General features: G+C 35.2%; 1 protein-coding gene across 2 annotated transcripts; it reads left to right on the forward strand.

Moving 5' to 3' along the window:
• Nucleotides 1-341: 341 nt before the first annotated feature.
• LOC110908414 (acyl-CoA-binding domain-containing protein 4) lies at nucleotides 342-17231 on the forward strand. Of its 2 annotated transcripts, none has more exons than XM_022153353.2 (18): nucleotides 342-630; nucleotides 7308-7378; nucleotides 8487-8550; nucleotides 8637-8708; nucleotides 8828-9013; nucleotides 9107-9184; nucleotides 9319-9414; nucleotides 9546-9615; nucleotides 10330-10391; nucleotides 11824-11963; nucleotides 12085-12211; nucleotides 12312-12426; nucleotides 12788-12876; nucleotides 13448-13531; nucleotides 13606-13788; nucleotides 14401-14556; nucleotides 16507-16570; nucleotides 16692-17231. In XM_022153353.2, the coding sequence occupies exons 1-18, from the start codon at nucleotides 481-483 to the stop codon at nucleotides 16859-16861; spliced, it is 1977 nt and encodes a 658-aa protein (XP_022009045.1). In that variant the 5' UTR covers nucleotides 342-480; the 3' UTR covers nucleotides 16862-17231. The 2 variants fall into 2 exon arrangements, with proteins under 2 accessions (XP_022009045.1, XP_022009044.1); XM_022153352.2 differs by having other exon boundaries at nucleotides 16507-16566; nucleotides 16688-17231.
• The last annotated feature ends 220 nt before the right edge of the window (nucleotides 17232-17451 follow it).

Below are 17451 nucleotides of genomic sequence, written 5' to 3' on the forward strand. Positions count from 1 at the left end.
CTTTACAATTTGATTTTAGAATTTGTTATACTGACGATGATGAAAATTGAATATAAGTTGAACAATTTTGTTAAAATTCCTATTATAAGATTCACTTTTGATTAAGGATATTTTTATTTTAATTTCAATAAATAACAAGAATGGATTTAAGAAATTAGTAATAAATAGTTAAATTCTTATATGCTAAATTGCCAAAATACCCTTCAAGATAAGGAACGTTTTGGATGAAGTTAACATCAGGAAGTAAACTAGTAATAAAATAGAAACATAAAGAAGGAAAATAACACGTTTTAAACTATCGGGTAAAAGCGTTAAAATGGTCGCAAAATCCAAGTTAACGCTAACAAGAATAATATTTTTGTCTGCTGCAGCAGCACAGCATTCCTCCGCACTTGCCCCAAATAAAATTAAAATCCGTTAAATCACTAGTTAAATCACATCTAACGTACTCTTTACCGATCTCATCTGAGATCCACAACAATGGCGATGGTGAGAGCAAGCTCTGGCCTCGCATATCCTGATCGCTTCTACGCCGCTGCTACTTACGCCGGATTCGGTTCATCTTCCAACGCTGTCACCTCCAAATTCTCAAACGACGTCGCTCTCTTGCTTTACGCCCTCTATCAGCAGGTTTTTCTTCACATTCATCTTTTGATTGTTGCTTCCTAATTATCATCAATTGCTTAACTCTTCTGAATTGATGTTACACTTAGTTGTGGTTTCTTATTATTGAATTGGTGGATTTTGTTTTCCGTAGATCTGAGTTGTTGAAATTAGGGTTGCTGTATCTTGTTGAAGATGATTGTGAGTTTTGTTGTTTTGGAATGAAAATTAGAGTTTGAGTGTGTTTGATTGATGCCAAGTTATAGATCCATCATGATAGTATAACTGTGATTGCATCAGTTACAAGTTACAACCTCTGATGTGATGTGTTTTTAAGATTCTGTGTGTTGTGAACTCATCTGAGATTAATAGGGGTGTTCATTGCTTTGATTTGCGGGTGGATTAATCGGTTTCCTTGCTTCGGGTTGTTAGGTTTGACAGTTTTTTAGGTGGAACCAAAAACCGAACTGAACTGGATTTAGTCAGACTCAAACCGAAATGAAAACTGAATTAGAATTCGGTTCGGTTAAATTTTTAACCGTATAAACATGTTTTCAACTGATTAAACCTGTTTTCAACCGAATAAACAAAGTAAACCTTGGTAATGGGCTTACATATTTTATGCACGCACACTCAATGAAAACGAGCCAAATTTTGGTTTTTGATATAAAATCAATCAATCATTCGTACCCAGTAAATCCCACAAATAGCAAAGCTATTGGTTGGGTATGGGGATGGTGAGATGTAGGCACACCTTACCTCTATCCCTAAGGATAGAGAGATTGCTTCCAGAGAGACCCTCGACACCAAAGACATATAGTAGAAAATCGAGAAACTACACATATCTTTAAAAAGAGCCAAAAAAAAAATTAAAAAAAAAATTGGTGGATAATAATCAATGCAAAATCCGCCTAGACCATAAAGAGACGCTGAACATCTGCCCTAATGCTTAGACCTACTGAATCTACTCCTAAAAGTCCTTAACCTTAATCCTACATCTACATCTCCATGAATCTACTTCTAAAAGTCCTCAATCTTAATCCTACATCTCCATAAAATCTTATCAATATAAAAAAAATCTGGTTTTTTTTTTAGTTTTTTACAGATTGAAATAGAGTTAATTACATAGTTAATCCCTGTGGTTTGCACAAAGTAACATACTTAGGTATTAATAGTTTAAAATCACATTCTAGTGTATTAACTTTTCATTTTGTAACGTTTGGAGGTATTAACGTTATTTGTAGGTTTAAAATCACATTCTATTAGTACCTAAGTATGTTATTTTGTGCAAACCACAGGGACTAACTATGTTAATACCCTAGAAATTAATACTTCCAAACATTACAAAATGAAAAATTAATACCCTAGAAGGTGATTTTAAACTATTAGTACCTAAGTATGTTATTTTGTGCAAACCACAGGGACTAACTATGTAATTAAGTGCATCATTATTTTTTCTAGTTTTTAGTTATAAAATTAATGTAACAACCATTTCTTCGAGTGAAATTTGAAGTTCTTATCATCAAGGGAGTTGAAAAGTAATCACACTTAGAAATGGAAACCAGAGATTACCTTCTTTTTCTTATTAATTTTGAAATGGTGGGAATGTGACGGAATCATGATTGGTTATTGGGCTACCACGTTGCTAATAATTGACTATAGGAATTACGAGTTAAAGATTGAGATTTGAGATCTTGCGGGAGCTGGGTGCAATGTGTGTGAGTTGAATGCTACACGTTGGCCAAGTGTTAGAAATAGATCTTTAAGTAATGAAGAAATGACCATAGGAATGGAACATCATGAGTCATGACATATTAGAAACTTTGACCAAATGATTAGTAGGTGAAAATGTGAGTAAATAGATCATGCAAACAAGAAAAATATGCATGCATCATAACCTATTACAAGGATGGGAAGAATATTTTGGTTGGTTTACTCTATTTCAAAAATGCTTTAAAAGTGGGAAATAAACTAGTATATTTGATTTCATGAAAATGCATTATAAAGTTGGTGCAAGACAAGCAAAGCAACCATACTTTCTGTTTTTTCCTTTCACACATTGAAGGCTTCCACACCAATCTCCTCCCTAAGTAAGTCTTGAAACAAAGACAAGATGCAGTGTAAGTATCAATGACTTTACTCCGCAATCTAAAAGTAGATTTTGCCTTTAGACGAAAATGTTGTGATAGGAATAACAAGTATATCTTAAGCCAGCCACCAAAAAACACGATACTGTAAAGATTTCAGATGCTACCATTTAACATCAAAGGGTATTAGATCACTACAACGGGCATAGATTCTTCTCAAGATAGCTATGTAAATCTAATTTTTGTAGTTGAACAATTCCAATACTGATAGGGTTTGTGAAATTAGGGCAATACAATCAGGAAAAGTAAACGGTTTATTGAATGATTCAAGGCAGGTTACAAGAGGATGATATACGAAAAGATAAAAGATGAATAGAAGTAGAGATAATCCAGGGTCGTGCCCTCTCTCACTACACAAATGCAGGAGCCCTAACAAACTAACAAACTCAATCGTACCTCTAACACGCCTTATTCTCTATTACTTATACTACCCCCTATATTACACTTTAGCCCCTTAAGAATACCTATAACTCACTTCCCTCTAATACTTGATTCCCATCATTACTCCCCCCTTCGAAACAGTCTTGTCCTCAAGACTGGGATCGGTTACGACGTCTAGTGGCCGATCCTGCCCATGCACCATCCATAAATGATAGGATCCAACAAATAACACCATAACAGGATTGTGAAGAGTGACATATGGACAAAAAAAGGTACTGTACCACCTTCCAACCAAGGCGTCTATCGCCAATATCGAACGTAGACACCACTGTTGCCATCGAAAACTGTTTTTCAATGGTGGAGGTCGTTGAAACAGAATTAGAGTGAGCTGGAAATCCTCGGAACCCCGAGTCGACCAGCAGATTGGGTAGGCATGCCCACAAGTGAATTTGAATTCCATTGCAACCTAGCCATATTGGAGCCAAATCTGGCTGGAAGAGTTTTCTCACAGTCTGGGCCCACAATAAATTTCTGCTCCTCACCATGGTCCACCATGTGCCGGAGCCCAACATCCCTTGTAAGTCACCCGTCATGACCCCATTAGGGCTATGCGACATCAAACAACCAAGGCCGATTGAGTTCTTTTCAGATCTAGAAATTATAGCCTTCACTGGAGCTAATATTGACGGAGAATTAGGGAGAGATGATGGAGATCTGATCAAGGGATCTGCAGAACTGCCTGAACAACGTGAATCAGTATGACTAGTCGACATCAAATGGCCATAACCACTCCAGCGTTCTTCAGATCGGGAAACAAGCGCCTCTAGTTGAGCTAATAGAGATGGAGGTGGAGAAAGAGAACATGAAGAACGATCTGGAAGAGGTGACAGCAAACACGAAGTTTCAGCCACGGAACCGGAATTCGTGTTATCCAAGCAATTACCACCTTCCGAAACTCACTGGATTCAATGAGATCCTCTTCTTACACTTTCAAAGTGGTTTTGAATCTTTTGATTTCAACAACATCACCTTGAAGCTGTTTAATCTGTTGTTCCTGGGCAGCCAATCGAAAATTATGAACTAGGGTTTCCATGATGAACAGAATACGGAAGGTCACATGCAGGTCGGACCAATGATAGGGTTTGTGAAATTAGGGCAATACAATCAGGAAAAGTAAACGGTTTATTGAATGATTCAAGGCAACGAAAAGATAAAAGATGAATAGAAGCAGAGATAATCCAGGGCCGTGCCCTCTCTCACTGTACAAACGCAGGAGCCCTAACAAACTAATAAACTCAATCCTACCTCTAACACATTATTCTTTATTACTTATACTACCCCCTATATTACACTTTAGCCTCTTAAGAATACCTATAACTCACTTCCCTCTCATAGTTGATTCCCATCCAATACTACAACCATACCCAGTAAATCCCACAAATAGCAAAGCTACTTATAGGGTCTGGGGAGGGTGGGATGTAGACAGACCTTGCCTCCATCCCTAGGGATAGAGAGGCTGCTTCCAGAGAGACCCCCAGCTCCAAAACAAACAACATACCAACGCACAAAGTCAAATAATATAGAAATAAGAAGTCACCAATACCAAGAAAGTGATCAGAGAGTGACACACTCCCTTTTCTCTCCGTGGCAAATTGACTAACACATAGATGAAGCTTTTGGTGGGTTTAACATGAAGACTTTTGGGCTCAGGTTGGGCTCAATGGAGGTCGTCTAGTTAGAAGCATATGGGGCCAACTTTGCTTAAGTGGTTAAAGCCCATGCCATATTTATGTTTCTTGTTTAGCAAGTTATAAATCCTTGTCTCGATCTTACAAATACCCTATGATGTAAACATGTAATTGTAATCCTCTTGTACTTAGCATAATAAGATGCCCTAGTTGCAGCCCGTGGATGTAGGATTCACATCGAGAATAAGTAATAGAGGTAGGATTGAGTAATATGGGGTTGTAAAAGTAATAGAGAATAAAGCATGTTAGAGGTAGGATTGAGTTTGTTAGTTTGTTAGGGCTCGTGCATTTGTGCATGGAGAGAGGGCATAGCCCTGGATTATCTCTGTTTCTATTCTTCCTTTCTGTTTTCGTATTTCATCGGCTTGTAATCATCCTTTGAATCATTCAATAAACTGTTCTACTTCCCTGATTGAGTTACACTAATTTCACAAACCCTATCAGAACCACATAAATTTTGTGTTCTTGCCTTTATTTTCGGTTCTGCAAGAATAATCGTTTGTGCATCATGTGTGTTAGTTCTGCTGCCCCGCTTGATTCCTAACAGCTTTGGCATGCACATTGTTGTAACTTACACCAACAATTGTTTCACTATTTTGCTCGCCATCAATCATGTAATAATCAACATATGTAAAAGTTGTGCAGTAATATCCTCATTTACATGTAGAAGGTTACATACCTTGATGGGTGCTGATTTGAGTTCTTGAAAGAGGCCTAACACTCAATTTATTTGAAATTATGAAAACTTTTTCACAAGCATTAAAAGTGGTTGGTTTTTGAGTTCGTGGAAGAGCATTTACACCCAATTTATTTGAATAGATCATAGTTTACGAATAACACTCTGTGCGGGTGACAATTCAGTATACAACAAAACTTATAAGTTACTGGATAAAGATGAGAAAGTTTGGAGAAATGCCTTATAACTAAGCACTGGACGACCTGTAGAGGAAGGAGCAGCGATGAGGTGGTTTGAGTCACGAGTAAAATGTATTTTAAGGGTTTGGTTGTATTGTAAAGGTGATTATGTAAATATACATATACACGAATGCTAAAATGTAATATAACTAGGTGTTGCCCCGCCCGCGTTGCGGGGCACTAAGCCAAATATTTCTCTTTCATATACGTCTGTGTTTCAGTTACTTGTACATACTACTCATGACACGATCTCAAAAAACATTACATCGAGAAAACCAATTAAAATAAAACACTATCAATACTTTTTCAAAAAAAAACTAAAACGATGGAAAGACTATAATTTTTAACTGGGGCAAAAATGTAATTTTTCAGGACAAATGAGCGTGTGCCACGCAACCGCCTGACACGAATAAAAATTACACCGAGTCAATAATTAAAACAAAACACTACCATGGATTTGTCAAAAAAAAAAAAAAAAAAAAAAAAAAAAAAAACTAAAACGAAAGCATGACTGTAATTTTACACTGAGGGCAAAATCGTAATTTGACAGAAAAAAAACAAAAACAATGGCAAACCTGTAAATTTGAAACCGAGGCAAAATCGTAATTAGGATGGAGAGAAAAAAACAAAACCAATGGCAAAACTGTAAATTTAAACGGCGCAAAATCGTAAATTGGCTGAACCAATGGGGAAGTGCCAGGCAGATGTGGGAACAAAATCGTAATTTTTGAAATGGGAACAAAATCATAATTTTGAACAGAGGGCAAAATCGTAATTATATTTTGAACTGGGTGCGAAATCATAATGTTAAACTGAGCGCAAAATCATAATTTTGAGCTATGGGGAAAACATTATTTTATTTTGAACTGTCGGCGAAAACGTAATTTTGAGCTGAGGGCAAAATCGTAATGTCGAGCTAGGGGAAAAACATATTTTTATTTTGAGCTGGGGGCAAAAACGTAATTTTAAACGAAGGGCGAAACCGTAATTTTAAACTGGGAATAAAATAAAAAATGAGGTTTTGAACTGAGTGCAAACCGTAAATTTGAGCCAGAGGCAAAAATATAATTTTATTTTAAACTGTGGGCAAAAACGTAATCTTAAATAAAGGCCAAAACCGTAATTTTAAACTCAGAATAAAATTAAATTAAAAATAGGTTGGTCCAATAGGAAGTGCCAGGCATGCTGCCTGGCACTATTCCCTCAAGTTGAAAATGTATATGTAGTAAATAAATAAATATTAACTTGTACACACATACACAGGTACAGATACTTATGCATAAATATATGTATGTATATGCACATTTGTATCCTGAATATTTTAGAATTTTCTAGATTCTAACTTAGCCTTTGAGATATGCCTGCTGATTAGTTGATAACTCCTGAATCCTGGCGTTCCGTTTGTCAATAAAGTTTTGTTTGTAAAATGGTAGTTTGATAAAAGAAATTCTTTGTCAATCAAGTTTTGTTTGTAAAATGGTAGTTTGATAAAAGAAATTCTGTTTTATATCAGGCAACTGTTGGACCATGTAACGTACCAAAACCAAGAAGTTGGAGTCCAGTGGAACAAAGCAAATGGACAAGGTTTGTTTATTTAAGCTTGAAGTAAAATAAACTAAGGTTTGTGTCACTTGCTGCCTGTTTTCAATTGCATACAATACAAGACTGGCTAGATACACAACGTATACTTGTTGGATCTTTTCTATGTGGAGTGTCTGCTTCTTCTATAACTGATTTTCCACCAGCCTTTATCTTATATGCTAAATATATTACATTCAATAAATATGCAAATGCACCACTGAAGTGGTATCCTTGGTAGTTTATCTTTATGTCATTTATGGGTGGAAAAGTGAAGACTGCTATGTTAATTTAGAGACCATGAATAATTGAATACCCAATATGGAACGTTTCCAAAAGCATATGCGGACATGTAATCCCAGGAGGGATATATGTATAGGTTAAATAGCATAAAAAACCAACATACTTTCTTATTTTGCACAAAAAACGTCCCTAAACCCAATTTATGGTAATGAAAGTCCCCAAACTTGTAAAAATACACGTATGTATGAAAAAAAATAAAAATTAATATTCATACGTTAAGCCATACTAAAAAACATATAGTGTTAATCAATATTCATGCTGATATGCAGGAGAAAAAAGATAAAATGTCTGGACATTCTTTTTTAGCTAGGAAATTACTACAAATACCACATCCGAAGTTTGTTTGTACATCTTAACATTAAACTGATATATTCGTTTTTACAGGGCTATTTTTACAACTTAGTGGGTGAAGGGATTACGTAGATTAATTTAAAAAAAGACATAGAATATGAGAAATAGTTAATGATAAGACATAATTTTGAAACCAATTAATGTGCAAAATACCAAGTCCCCGTTAGTTTTATCATTTAATAGTGGTTAATAATTGTTAGAGTTATTGGGTATCAAAGTGATCATACACACATCACACATATAGTTCAACTTCAAGGTCGATGGCACTTGGGTAACTATAACATAATGATGAAGATAGGGTTAGTAATTTTTGCAGTCAAACTTCCCTGATACCTAGCCGTCGTAGTCAGTTTTTTAAGAACCCTCAGCACTCTCTTAGTTAGGGTTTAAACTAGTAGAAAATTTGTTATAGAATCAAGTGATCAACTTGAATATTAATTATATTTTTTTTTTGTTGCAGTTGGAATGGTCTTGGAAACATGGCTTCCAGTGAAGCAATGCGCCTTTTTGTAAAAATATTAGAGGTATACTTAACTTGTTATTCATCTTAAAACTGGAATATTACGCCATAAAACTTGATTAATCGGTCTTTCGTTTACCCCTTGAGTAGGAAGAAGATCCAGGATGGTATTCAAGGATATCTGACTTTATTCCAGAGCCTGTTGTAGACGTAGAGATGAATGTGAGTGGGCAAAATGTTTTGCTTTTGTTAAGCCATCTTGATGGTTGTATAACATATGTTTTTTATGCGTGTATGCGGTGAACTATAATCTAAACTGTAATAGTATGCATCTGGTGTAGCATAATTCAAAGGCGGATTTACCCACGGAGAATGAAATAACTTTGCCGGAAATGAAAACTATCCCAACCGAGAACGGGAATTCTGTTGATAAAGATGTAACGGAGGAAGTAGTTGGTTCTGTTGGTGTGTATGACCAATGGGTTGCACCCTCGGTATCTGGTCCACGTCCAAAGCCCCGATATGAGGTATTACTTTCCTGAGGTTTCCATCAAAGTTAGTTGGTTCTTTCTTCTTATTTTAGCCTTGTCTGATTAGCTTTTTTATTTTCAAATTAATAGCATGCAGCAACTGTCATTGACGATAAAATGTATATATTTGGTGGAAATCATAATGGCCGTTATCTTAATGATCTTCAGGTATGGGACTATATGGCCAAAATAAATGCCATGACTTTTTTTTGCGTTAGTTTTTGTCCAAAAGATTATTCTATTTTCTCTTTTCAAATTAATATTGTTGGGTTGCACTCTCAATAATGTGGATATTGTTGCAGATACTTGATTTACGGAATTGGACATGGTCAAAGGTTGAGGTCAAAGCAAATTCTGGGGATACAGGGAGAGTAACTCCTTGTGCTGGGCATTCTTTGGTTAGTACTGAAATCTGTAGTTTTAAGTAGATTATAAACTTGTGAATTATTTCCATAACATCAATACATCACATGTGATTTTCAGTCATTTTGTTGTCTAATATGACACGATATAACGTGTTGAGTTGTAGATACCATGGGAAGGAAATAAGCTTATATCAATTGCAGGGCATTCAAAGGATGCTTCTGAAGCTATCAATGGTTTGTTTGAACTTGATCTGTGTTTTCGCTTTACCAATTTTGACCCATTGACACCAATTTGGTATGTGCTTTATTTTAAATGGGCAAAACAGAAAAATATAGCTAAAATGGGAAGGGGTCAAATGGGTATGACGGGTCAACAAGGTTGAAAGTTGGCCAAAATTCTAAAGTATACGATCTTTTAACTCGTTTTATTCAAAGATCTGGATTGTTATATATATATAATGAGGCCGGTTATTGTACAAATTGCCTTAACGTACGCTGCGTACGAGATGCAGTATCAACATGCGATTTTGGTTTTTTTCAACAACATGCGATTTTTTTTTTAACATGCGAAATTATTTTTTTTAACATGCGATCTTTGGTTTTTTTCAACATGCGAGATTTCCTTTTTGGGGTTATAACATGTGAACTTGCCATAGCGTACGCTTCGTACGTTAAGGCATTTGTACGATACACTTTTTCTATATATAATAATATTATTTTTGTAATTATATAAAAAAAATTAAAACTGCATAAAAAGTGTTTGCAGGTCAATTCAATGATAACCGGTTCATCCTGAATGGTTGCCTAAACCACCCGACTTGTTTTTTTCCACATCTAGCAACTTTTAGTGAAACTTAAAGTTAATTTGTTTATTAGTTTACACTTTTAGCTGCACTGATATGTATACAGAACAAACTTATATATATTTATACCCTTTGATTTTAATAGTGAAGGCGTTTGATTTGCAAACATATTCCTGGTCAAACATGAAGACCTATGGAAAACCTCCGGTATACAATCCTAATCTTTTGGCATGATTTTTATTTTGTACTTTTTCATTTGTTTTATAGGACCCCGGTCAGGAGAATACTTAATCATGTTATGTAACTTGTACCATAGATCTCTAAATCTGTGAACTTTTTTGTTAAAACATATATTGCACAATACATCATTCATTTTATTTTTTTTATCTAGAAAAATAGAAACTTTAAAACCAACCCAACATAGGGATGAAATATATACATATCAACAAAATTAATCTGTTAGTTTGTTTTCCCACAAGCGTCAGATGACATTAAAAATGTAGGTATTATGTTTCAACTTTTATAAGTTTTATTTATGTGAAAAGTAAAAACTAAACGAATGTATGTAAAATGACATGCAAATTGAAAAAGAATTTTAGAACTAAACATATCTACTTCTGATATGCAATTTTATATTTGTTATTGTATTGCAAATTAGTAGACTTTTATCAAACTTTGAGTTGTAGTTGAAGATTTGCATGTTACAAATACCGGGACATGATTAGTTATGTTGGGTAATATTTAGTAAAAACTATTTTGGCTCTCCTGTGCAGTTTTTTTCAAACTACTAAAATTACATTATGGTTTTAGGAGTTCTATGAAGTTTCCTAAAAAAAGTTGTCAACTTTTGATGATCCATTGCCTAATGAAGGGAATCGTGATACATTTAATCATTTTCTCGTGTATGGTCTGTGTAGAGTCTAGACACCATTTCTTATTGATACGTTAAACCATAGTTACCTAAATCGCTAGGGTACCCACGATCCACGTATTGGATCGTGGTGTACCCAATCGCAATTCGCTACCGATCCGGAACGTCCTGGTACGGCGATCCAAATTGATTAGGTCCGGCGATCCGAGTTTCTCAGGTACGACGTTCCAGAATGATAAGGTTCGGTGTTCCAGAATGATAAGGATCGACGTTCCATATGACGAATTCCGACGGCCGGCCCGGAAACCACGAAGAAAGGGAAGAAGAAGACAGAACCATGTAGAAGAAGACAGCGGCTGCGTAGGTGTTTTAGGGCTTTTTAGGGTTTAAATAAGTTTAGTTATTTCAACATTTAACCTCTCTATTTTCACTCGTTTACATTTAAACCCTAATACTTGTCGTTTTTTTACATAAAAATTATAAAAGTAGTTTGTGTATTTAAACATTTAACCCCCTCTATCTTCACTAGTTTACATTATGTTTGGTAATTTGAATTTGGTAATTTCTGTTTTAATTTGTGTACACCGAACCGGACTCCATGGTACACTGTACCGGTTCGTACCGAAATGAACCTACCCTCCTCCGTACCGAAAACGTCACCTCTAGCGAATCGCGTACCTGAACCACGTACCCATACCGGAGCGAACCGCGAATTAGGTAACTATGCGTTAAACATGTTTTTTAATCTATCTCATCATACTATTGCAGGTTTCACGTGGAGGTCAGTCAGTTACACTTGTGGGGAATACCTTAGTCATATTTGGTGGTCAAGATGGAAACAGAACTCTCTTGAATGATCTGCACATTTTAGACTTTGAAACAATGACCTGGGACGAGATTGACACAATGTAAGATCTTTATTCTGTCATTTTTTATGTGCATTCATATTAGCTCAAGTTGGCTCTTATAATGAAAACTTAAGAATTTGTACGAAGTTTTAGCCTCTTGTTTTTTTTTTTATCTTTGCAGAGGTGTGTCACCTTCTCCAAGGGCTGACCATGCTGCTGCAGTACATGCAGAGCGTTATCTTCTTATATTTGGTGGTGGCACACATTCAACCTGTTTCAATGATCTTCATGTCCTTGATTTGAAAACTGTGAGATGACATAATTATGTTTGATCTTTCTGCCCGATGTGATGCTTGAGCTCTGTTTATATGGACGTATGATTTATTTATTTATTTATTATTTTTTCAGATGGAATGGTCAAAACCAAGTCAACAAGGAGAGATACCAAGTCCACGAGCTGGCCATGCTGGCGTGACAATTGGAGAGAGTTGGTTCATTGTTGGTGGAGGAGATAACAAGAGTGGTAAGTATTTGAGGAGGTGTTCTGTTAAAGAATCTTAAAAAGGCTCTTAGGTCAGAATAATGGTCAAGATTGAGTAATCATTAAAAAAAAGTAAATAACATGTGAATAAAGGTGCGCGCATCTGCAGGGGTATTTCACATGCAAATGTAGGCGTGCACATATGTGTATCGAGTATACTTACATGTGAATATGGTAATATTATAAAATGATATTTGAGAAACTTCTTTTTTATCAAGATAGTTTTAAGTGTAGGACAAAAAGTGTTTAGGGCTACCACCCCAAAGATACTTATTTGACCCATTAGCCAACCCGCCTGTTTTCCACCAGTTTGTGTGATTGTTTTTTTTTTGGTTAATTGCAGGAGTTTCAGAAACTGTTGTTCTTAACATGTCTACTCTATCTTGGTCAGTTGTAACGACTGTTCAAGGACGTGTTCCTCTTGCTAGCGAGGTATCTTCTTTGCGAGAATAAGTACTTCATGGTTTATAACTTTATATTAGAGGTTCCAAAATTTGACCCATTAACTTATGAGTGGGTCTGTTTAAGAATAGGGATGATTTAAAATAGCAACGCGTATGTCCAGGAGGAATAATGAGAAAATTGATCCTAGTTTAAGCTAGTATTGTATACAAGTGGAGGGGATTACCTCACTATGAAAATAGTCAACGTACACATACAAGCTTCCAATGGGTTCATGGTGTGTGTTTTCTCAAACTGCCAAATCAAAATTAGCAACTAAGGGACCGCGTTGAATGTAGCCAATGTCTATTTTTATTACATACATTTCAAATGCTTTAATTCAAATATTTATTTTACTATTATAAAAATAAATAAAACAATAATTATTTATGAAGATGTTAGAACATGGACACAAAGTGTTTGCAGCATGTTTCTACCGTACTAAAAAATGACCCGTTTTGAGTCTTTTGACCCAGTACCCGACCCACCTGTTGTTTTCTCAAGGTCCTATCAGAGTGGATCAAAAGGTGAATAATCTGACAACATTTTTCCATATTCGCAGGGGTTGAGTTTGGTGTTAAGCTCCTACAATGGTGAAGACATTTTAGTATCTTTTGGAGGATACAATGGGCGATACAATAATGAGGTAAGAAGTGGTCCTCTCTATCTCACTCATACAAAGCTTCTAAGGGGTTCTTAATTTCGGTGTTTTGGTGTTAGGTCAATTTACTCAAACCCAGCTACAAATCAACCTTGCAAACAACTGGGTCAGGAGTACCTGCCCTAGATAGTGCTTCTGGTGCACAGAATGCGACAAACGGCACTAGAGATGTTGATTTAGAGTTTGAAGCTGGTCAAGAAGCAAAAGTCAGGGAAATCAGCATGGAAAATAATGAGCTGCAGGTAACTGCAGTTGTTTTACTATGTGATCGAATTTGCATTGCATAATTTTTGTTGCTATATCCTTAGAGGTGGCAAAATAGGCAGGCCGGTCAGGTGTGGTAACGGGTCAACATGACAGGAGTCACTTTGAAATGCAGGTCAGGTTGGGTTGGGTTGACCCACCAACTATTTTTTTTAAAGAAATTAAGACATGATTTCGAAGTACTTTAATCAAATTCGCTTCTTTAAAAAAATATAATTCTAAGCAGTTGATTACACTTTAACCTGTTTCCTTTATGGTTAATTGTTAATTTTTGTTTTTGAATTACCGCAACTCGAATCGACATTCGACAACATTCATGTGAATGTGCTAAACCTTGCCACCTCTATATCTGTTATGGGCCCACCCGAGCAGACATTGGTTAAGTTGCTTTTGAATCTGTTAGTGTTTACAGTATATATATTCTTAAAAGAGTCTTTCAGGCCTGCTCTAGGGTTGTAGACAAGAAAATCTGATAAGTTATATGCTACGACTTGTGCATGATGTTATCTTTTAAACTATCCCCAGTTACAATAAATTATGCCCGATTGTGTTGTAATGTAATATGCTTCTACGCCTGCATAATAATGCAGACAAGTGAAGTTAATGAAGTGAGTGAGAGTACCCTAGCTGCCCTGAAGGCCGAAAAGGAAGAACTAGAGTCGGCCCTAAGCAACGAAAAGTCACAATCAAATGAGCTAAAGCAACAACTGATAGAAGCCGAATCCAAGAACTCAGACTTGTACAAGGTAATGTTTTCCAATGCTTTCTACAACTAAAATTTTAATATTTTTGAGATTAAGGTCCAAAAAATATAACATGATCTTTCCTCTTAAGTAAACCGGTTACACCGTATTAAGTATTACAGGTGGCCGGTTCGATTCATTTGCTTTATGAACATGATGATTTGTGTTATGCTTTTTATCTCAAACTAGTCATATTGTTGAATTATTAAGTTAAACTAAAAGGGAACATGTCAAACATACGGAATGGGTTAAATGGGTTAAAAGTCATTTAGTTGTAATTTTAATGCATAACTAGAATTACGACCCGCCGCAATGCGGCGGGGATTCTTTAGTTATAACTAAATTGATTTAGGATAAGCACGTTATGTTGAACCCGTCAAACGGGAAAAACGTAGATGATGTAAAAATGTTCACCCACACACGCACGTTGCGTCTTGTTAACTCGCAAAATTTAGAACGAAACGTAAAAACGCTAAACCAAAGACGCACGTTGCGATGTGTTAAGTCACAAAATTTAGAACGAAGCATATAGCGAAAAATTTGCGGAAAATGAAAACTATAAAGGACCAAAGTTGAAAGTAAAAAAAGTTGTGAGGATAGATTGCAAAAGATAAAAAGTTTTGTGTTAAAAGTAAAAGAACAAATAGTTTTGGGTTAAAAGTAATTTATGAAATACTTTTGGGTGAAAAGTAAAAAAATCATTTTTTTTTAAATCTCCAAAGCCAAGGTTACAACAACCATATGTATAATCATTTTTTCTTTGAGAAACCTCCAAAGTCAAGATTACAACACATAAGTAAAAAAAATCAAAGTGGTTAAATCGCAAAAGATGGAAACTTTTGAATTAGAAGTAAAAAATCAAATTAATCGAAGGGGTTAACTTACCAAAAATTAAAACTTTAAAGTTAAATTGTCAAAGATTAAAACTTTAGTGTTAAAAAGGAAACAAAGATTAAAAATTTTAAACTTAAATTGTTAAATATTAAAACTTTAAGGTAAATTGTCAAAGATTAAAACTTCAGGGTTAAAAGAAAACAAAAATTAGAAGTTTAAACTTAAATTGTCAAACATTAAAACTTTAGGGTTAAAAAGAAAATTTTTCATTTTTTTTTTTTTGAAAAACTCCCAAAGCATAACTTACAACACATACATGCATATATAACTTGCTTCTTTATAGTGTGTTTAATATTATATTTTTTTTAATATTATAAAGAACTCAAAAAAAGCAACAAAGTGGTTCTACCCGTATTTTTTTGCAAAATATATATTAATAAAGAGCTTTAACAATGTTGAAGGAATTACACATAAACTTGGTGATAGGGTTAAACCCTAAAAGAGAAGAACTAGGAGAATATTTGGAGAAGATAGGAGAATTTCAAACTTCAAATCTGATTTCCTTTCCTTCATATTACGTATATAAATAAGTAAATAACCCAAACAGTTACATTAGACTCCCTAAACTACTAATAATTAGTAAAATACCCCTAAAGTATTATTCTTTACGTAACACTTGGTGCTAAACATCTGTCAGTGTCAACTAGCACTCATTTAACCTGTTCCATGAATACTCCAAAGGTGTGTGAAATGTTGAAATTATAGTTGGTTCACTATAAATATAAAGTTCTGTGTAGGTAAAAGACCTACAAAGAATTGGAAAAATTGGTGTTCGTATCCCTTTGATTGATGTTTTTTCGCTTGTTTACTCGTAGGTCCTTGCTTTGAGGACCTATCGAGTTTGTTTGAATGAAATTTTCCTTTCAAAAAAAAGACCAAAGAAAATACTTGTATAGTTGTATCTTTTGCTTTAATTGTAATACCTACGCATAGATATAGTTATCTTATATACATTTACTTGTATTTTTTGCTCTAAGATATGTATATGTATGCACATATATATTTATTCGTACACTTGGCTAAAATCAACTTCATTTACCCAATTTTATAATTCTGCAGGAACTCCAGTCTCTACGTGTTCAGCTTGCGGCAGAGCAGTCAAGATGTTTCAAACTGGAGGTAACGTCTGCTATTGCATTGTACTTCATCTAACAGTGTTAAAACCTGCGGGTTGGGCAATGAGTCAGAATGGGTTTTTTTAGTTATGATTTGAAATTTATACCCGTTTAAAAATCAACAGGTGGATGTTGCCGAGCTTAGACAAAAGCTACAAACAATGGACGCCTTACAGAAAGAAGTTGAAATCTTGCAAAGACAAAAGGCAGCATCGGAAGAAGCTTATGCAAAACAAAAACAAAGTTCAGGAGGTGTGTGGGGATGGCTAGCCGGGACACCGCCTCCAACCGATGCCTGATTACATGAAACAAATAGATACATAGTGTTTTTCAAAATTAAAATCCCTTTGAAATTCATTTTCCATAAAAACCCTCTTTCTTTCATCTCTCCACCATTGTTTGATTTGTCACAAAGAGAAGATAGCTTAATGGTGCTTCTGTATCGTTTTGTTTTGTTTGGGATTCTGAACTCAAAAGTTAAATATTTGTTGAGGTTGAAGATAGGATTGCATTGTTTTAGACTAATGATGCCATATAGCCATGGTTATATTGTGTGCCTTTATTCTGTTGTACATGGTTTCACATGAGAAGTTGTTGAAACCTGTAATTTACTTAAAAGTCTAATGCATGATGTTGTAATGGTGAATGGATTAACGTATCGAGTTTCAATCGCGTATTGCACGAAGGTAAAAAGTCTTCTGTCCTGATTTTCAGTCTTTGTGAAGTGATGTTTGCATGGAAGATTGATATTGTCATTGTTGTTTATATGGTACAATTATTAATCATCAGGACATTGAATACACTTTGATTAGGGGTGCAAACGAGCCAAGCCGAGCCCGAGCCCGAGCTCGGGCTCGAGCTCGAACTCGTGTAACATATGAAAGCTCGA

Source organism: Helianthus annuus, chromosome 6 (assembly GCF_002127325.2).
Source record: "Helianthus annuus cultivar XRQ/B chromosome 6, HanXRQr2.0-SUNRISE, whole genome shotgun sequence".
Taxonomy (NCBI): Eukaryota; Viridiplantae; Streptophyta; class Magnoliopsida; order Asterales; family Asteraceae; genus Helianthus; species Helianthus annuus.

Bases quoted from the DNA above. Each gene is read 5' to 3' on its own strand.
- LOC110908414 (XM_022153353.2), top strand. From the start codon at position 481: ATGGCGATGGTGAGAGCAAGCTCTGGCCTCGCATATCCTGATCGCTTC. The intron at 9,185-9,318 runs GTATGGGACTAT...ATATTGTTGCAG, and splicing joins GTTATCTTAATGATCTTCAG to ATACTTGATTTACGGAATTG. The intron at 13,789-14,400 runs GTAACTGCAGTT...ATAATAATGCAG, and splicing joins TGGAAAATAATGAGCTGCAG to ACAAGTGAAGTTAATGAAGT.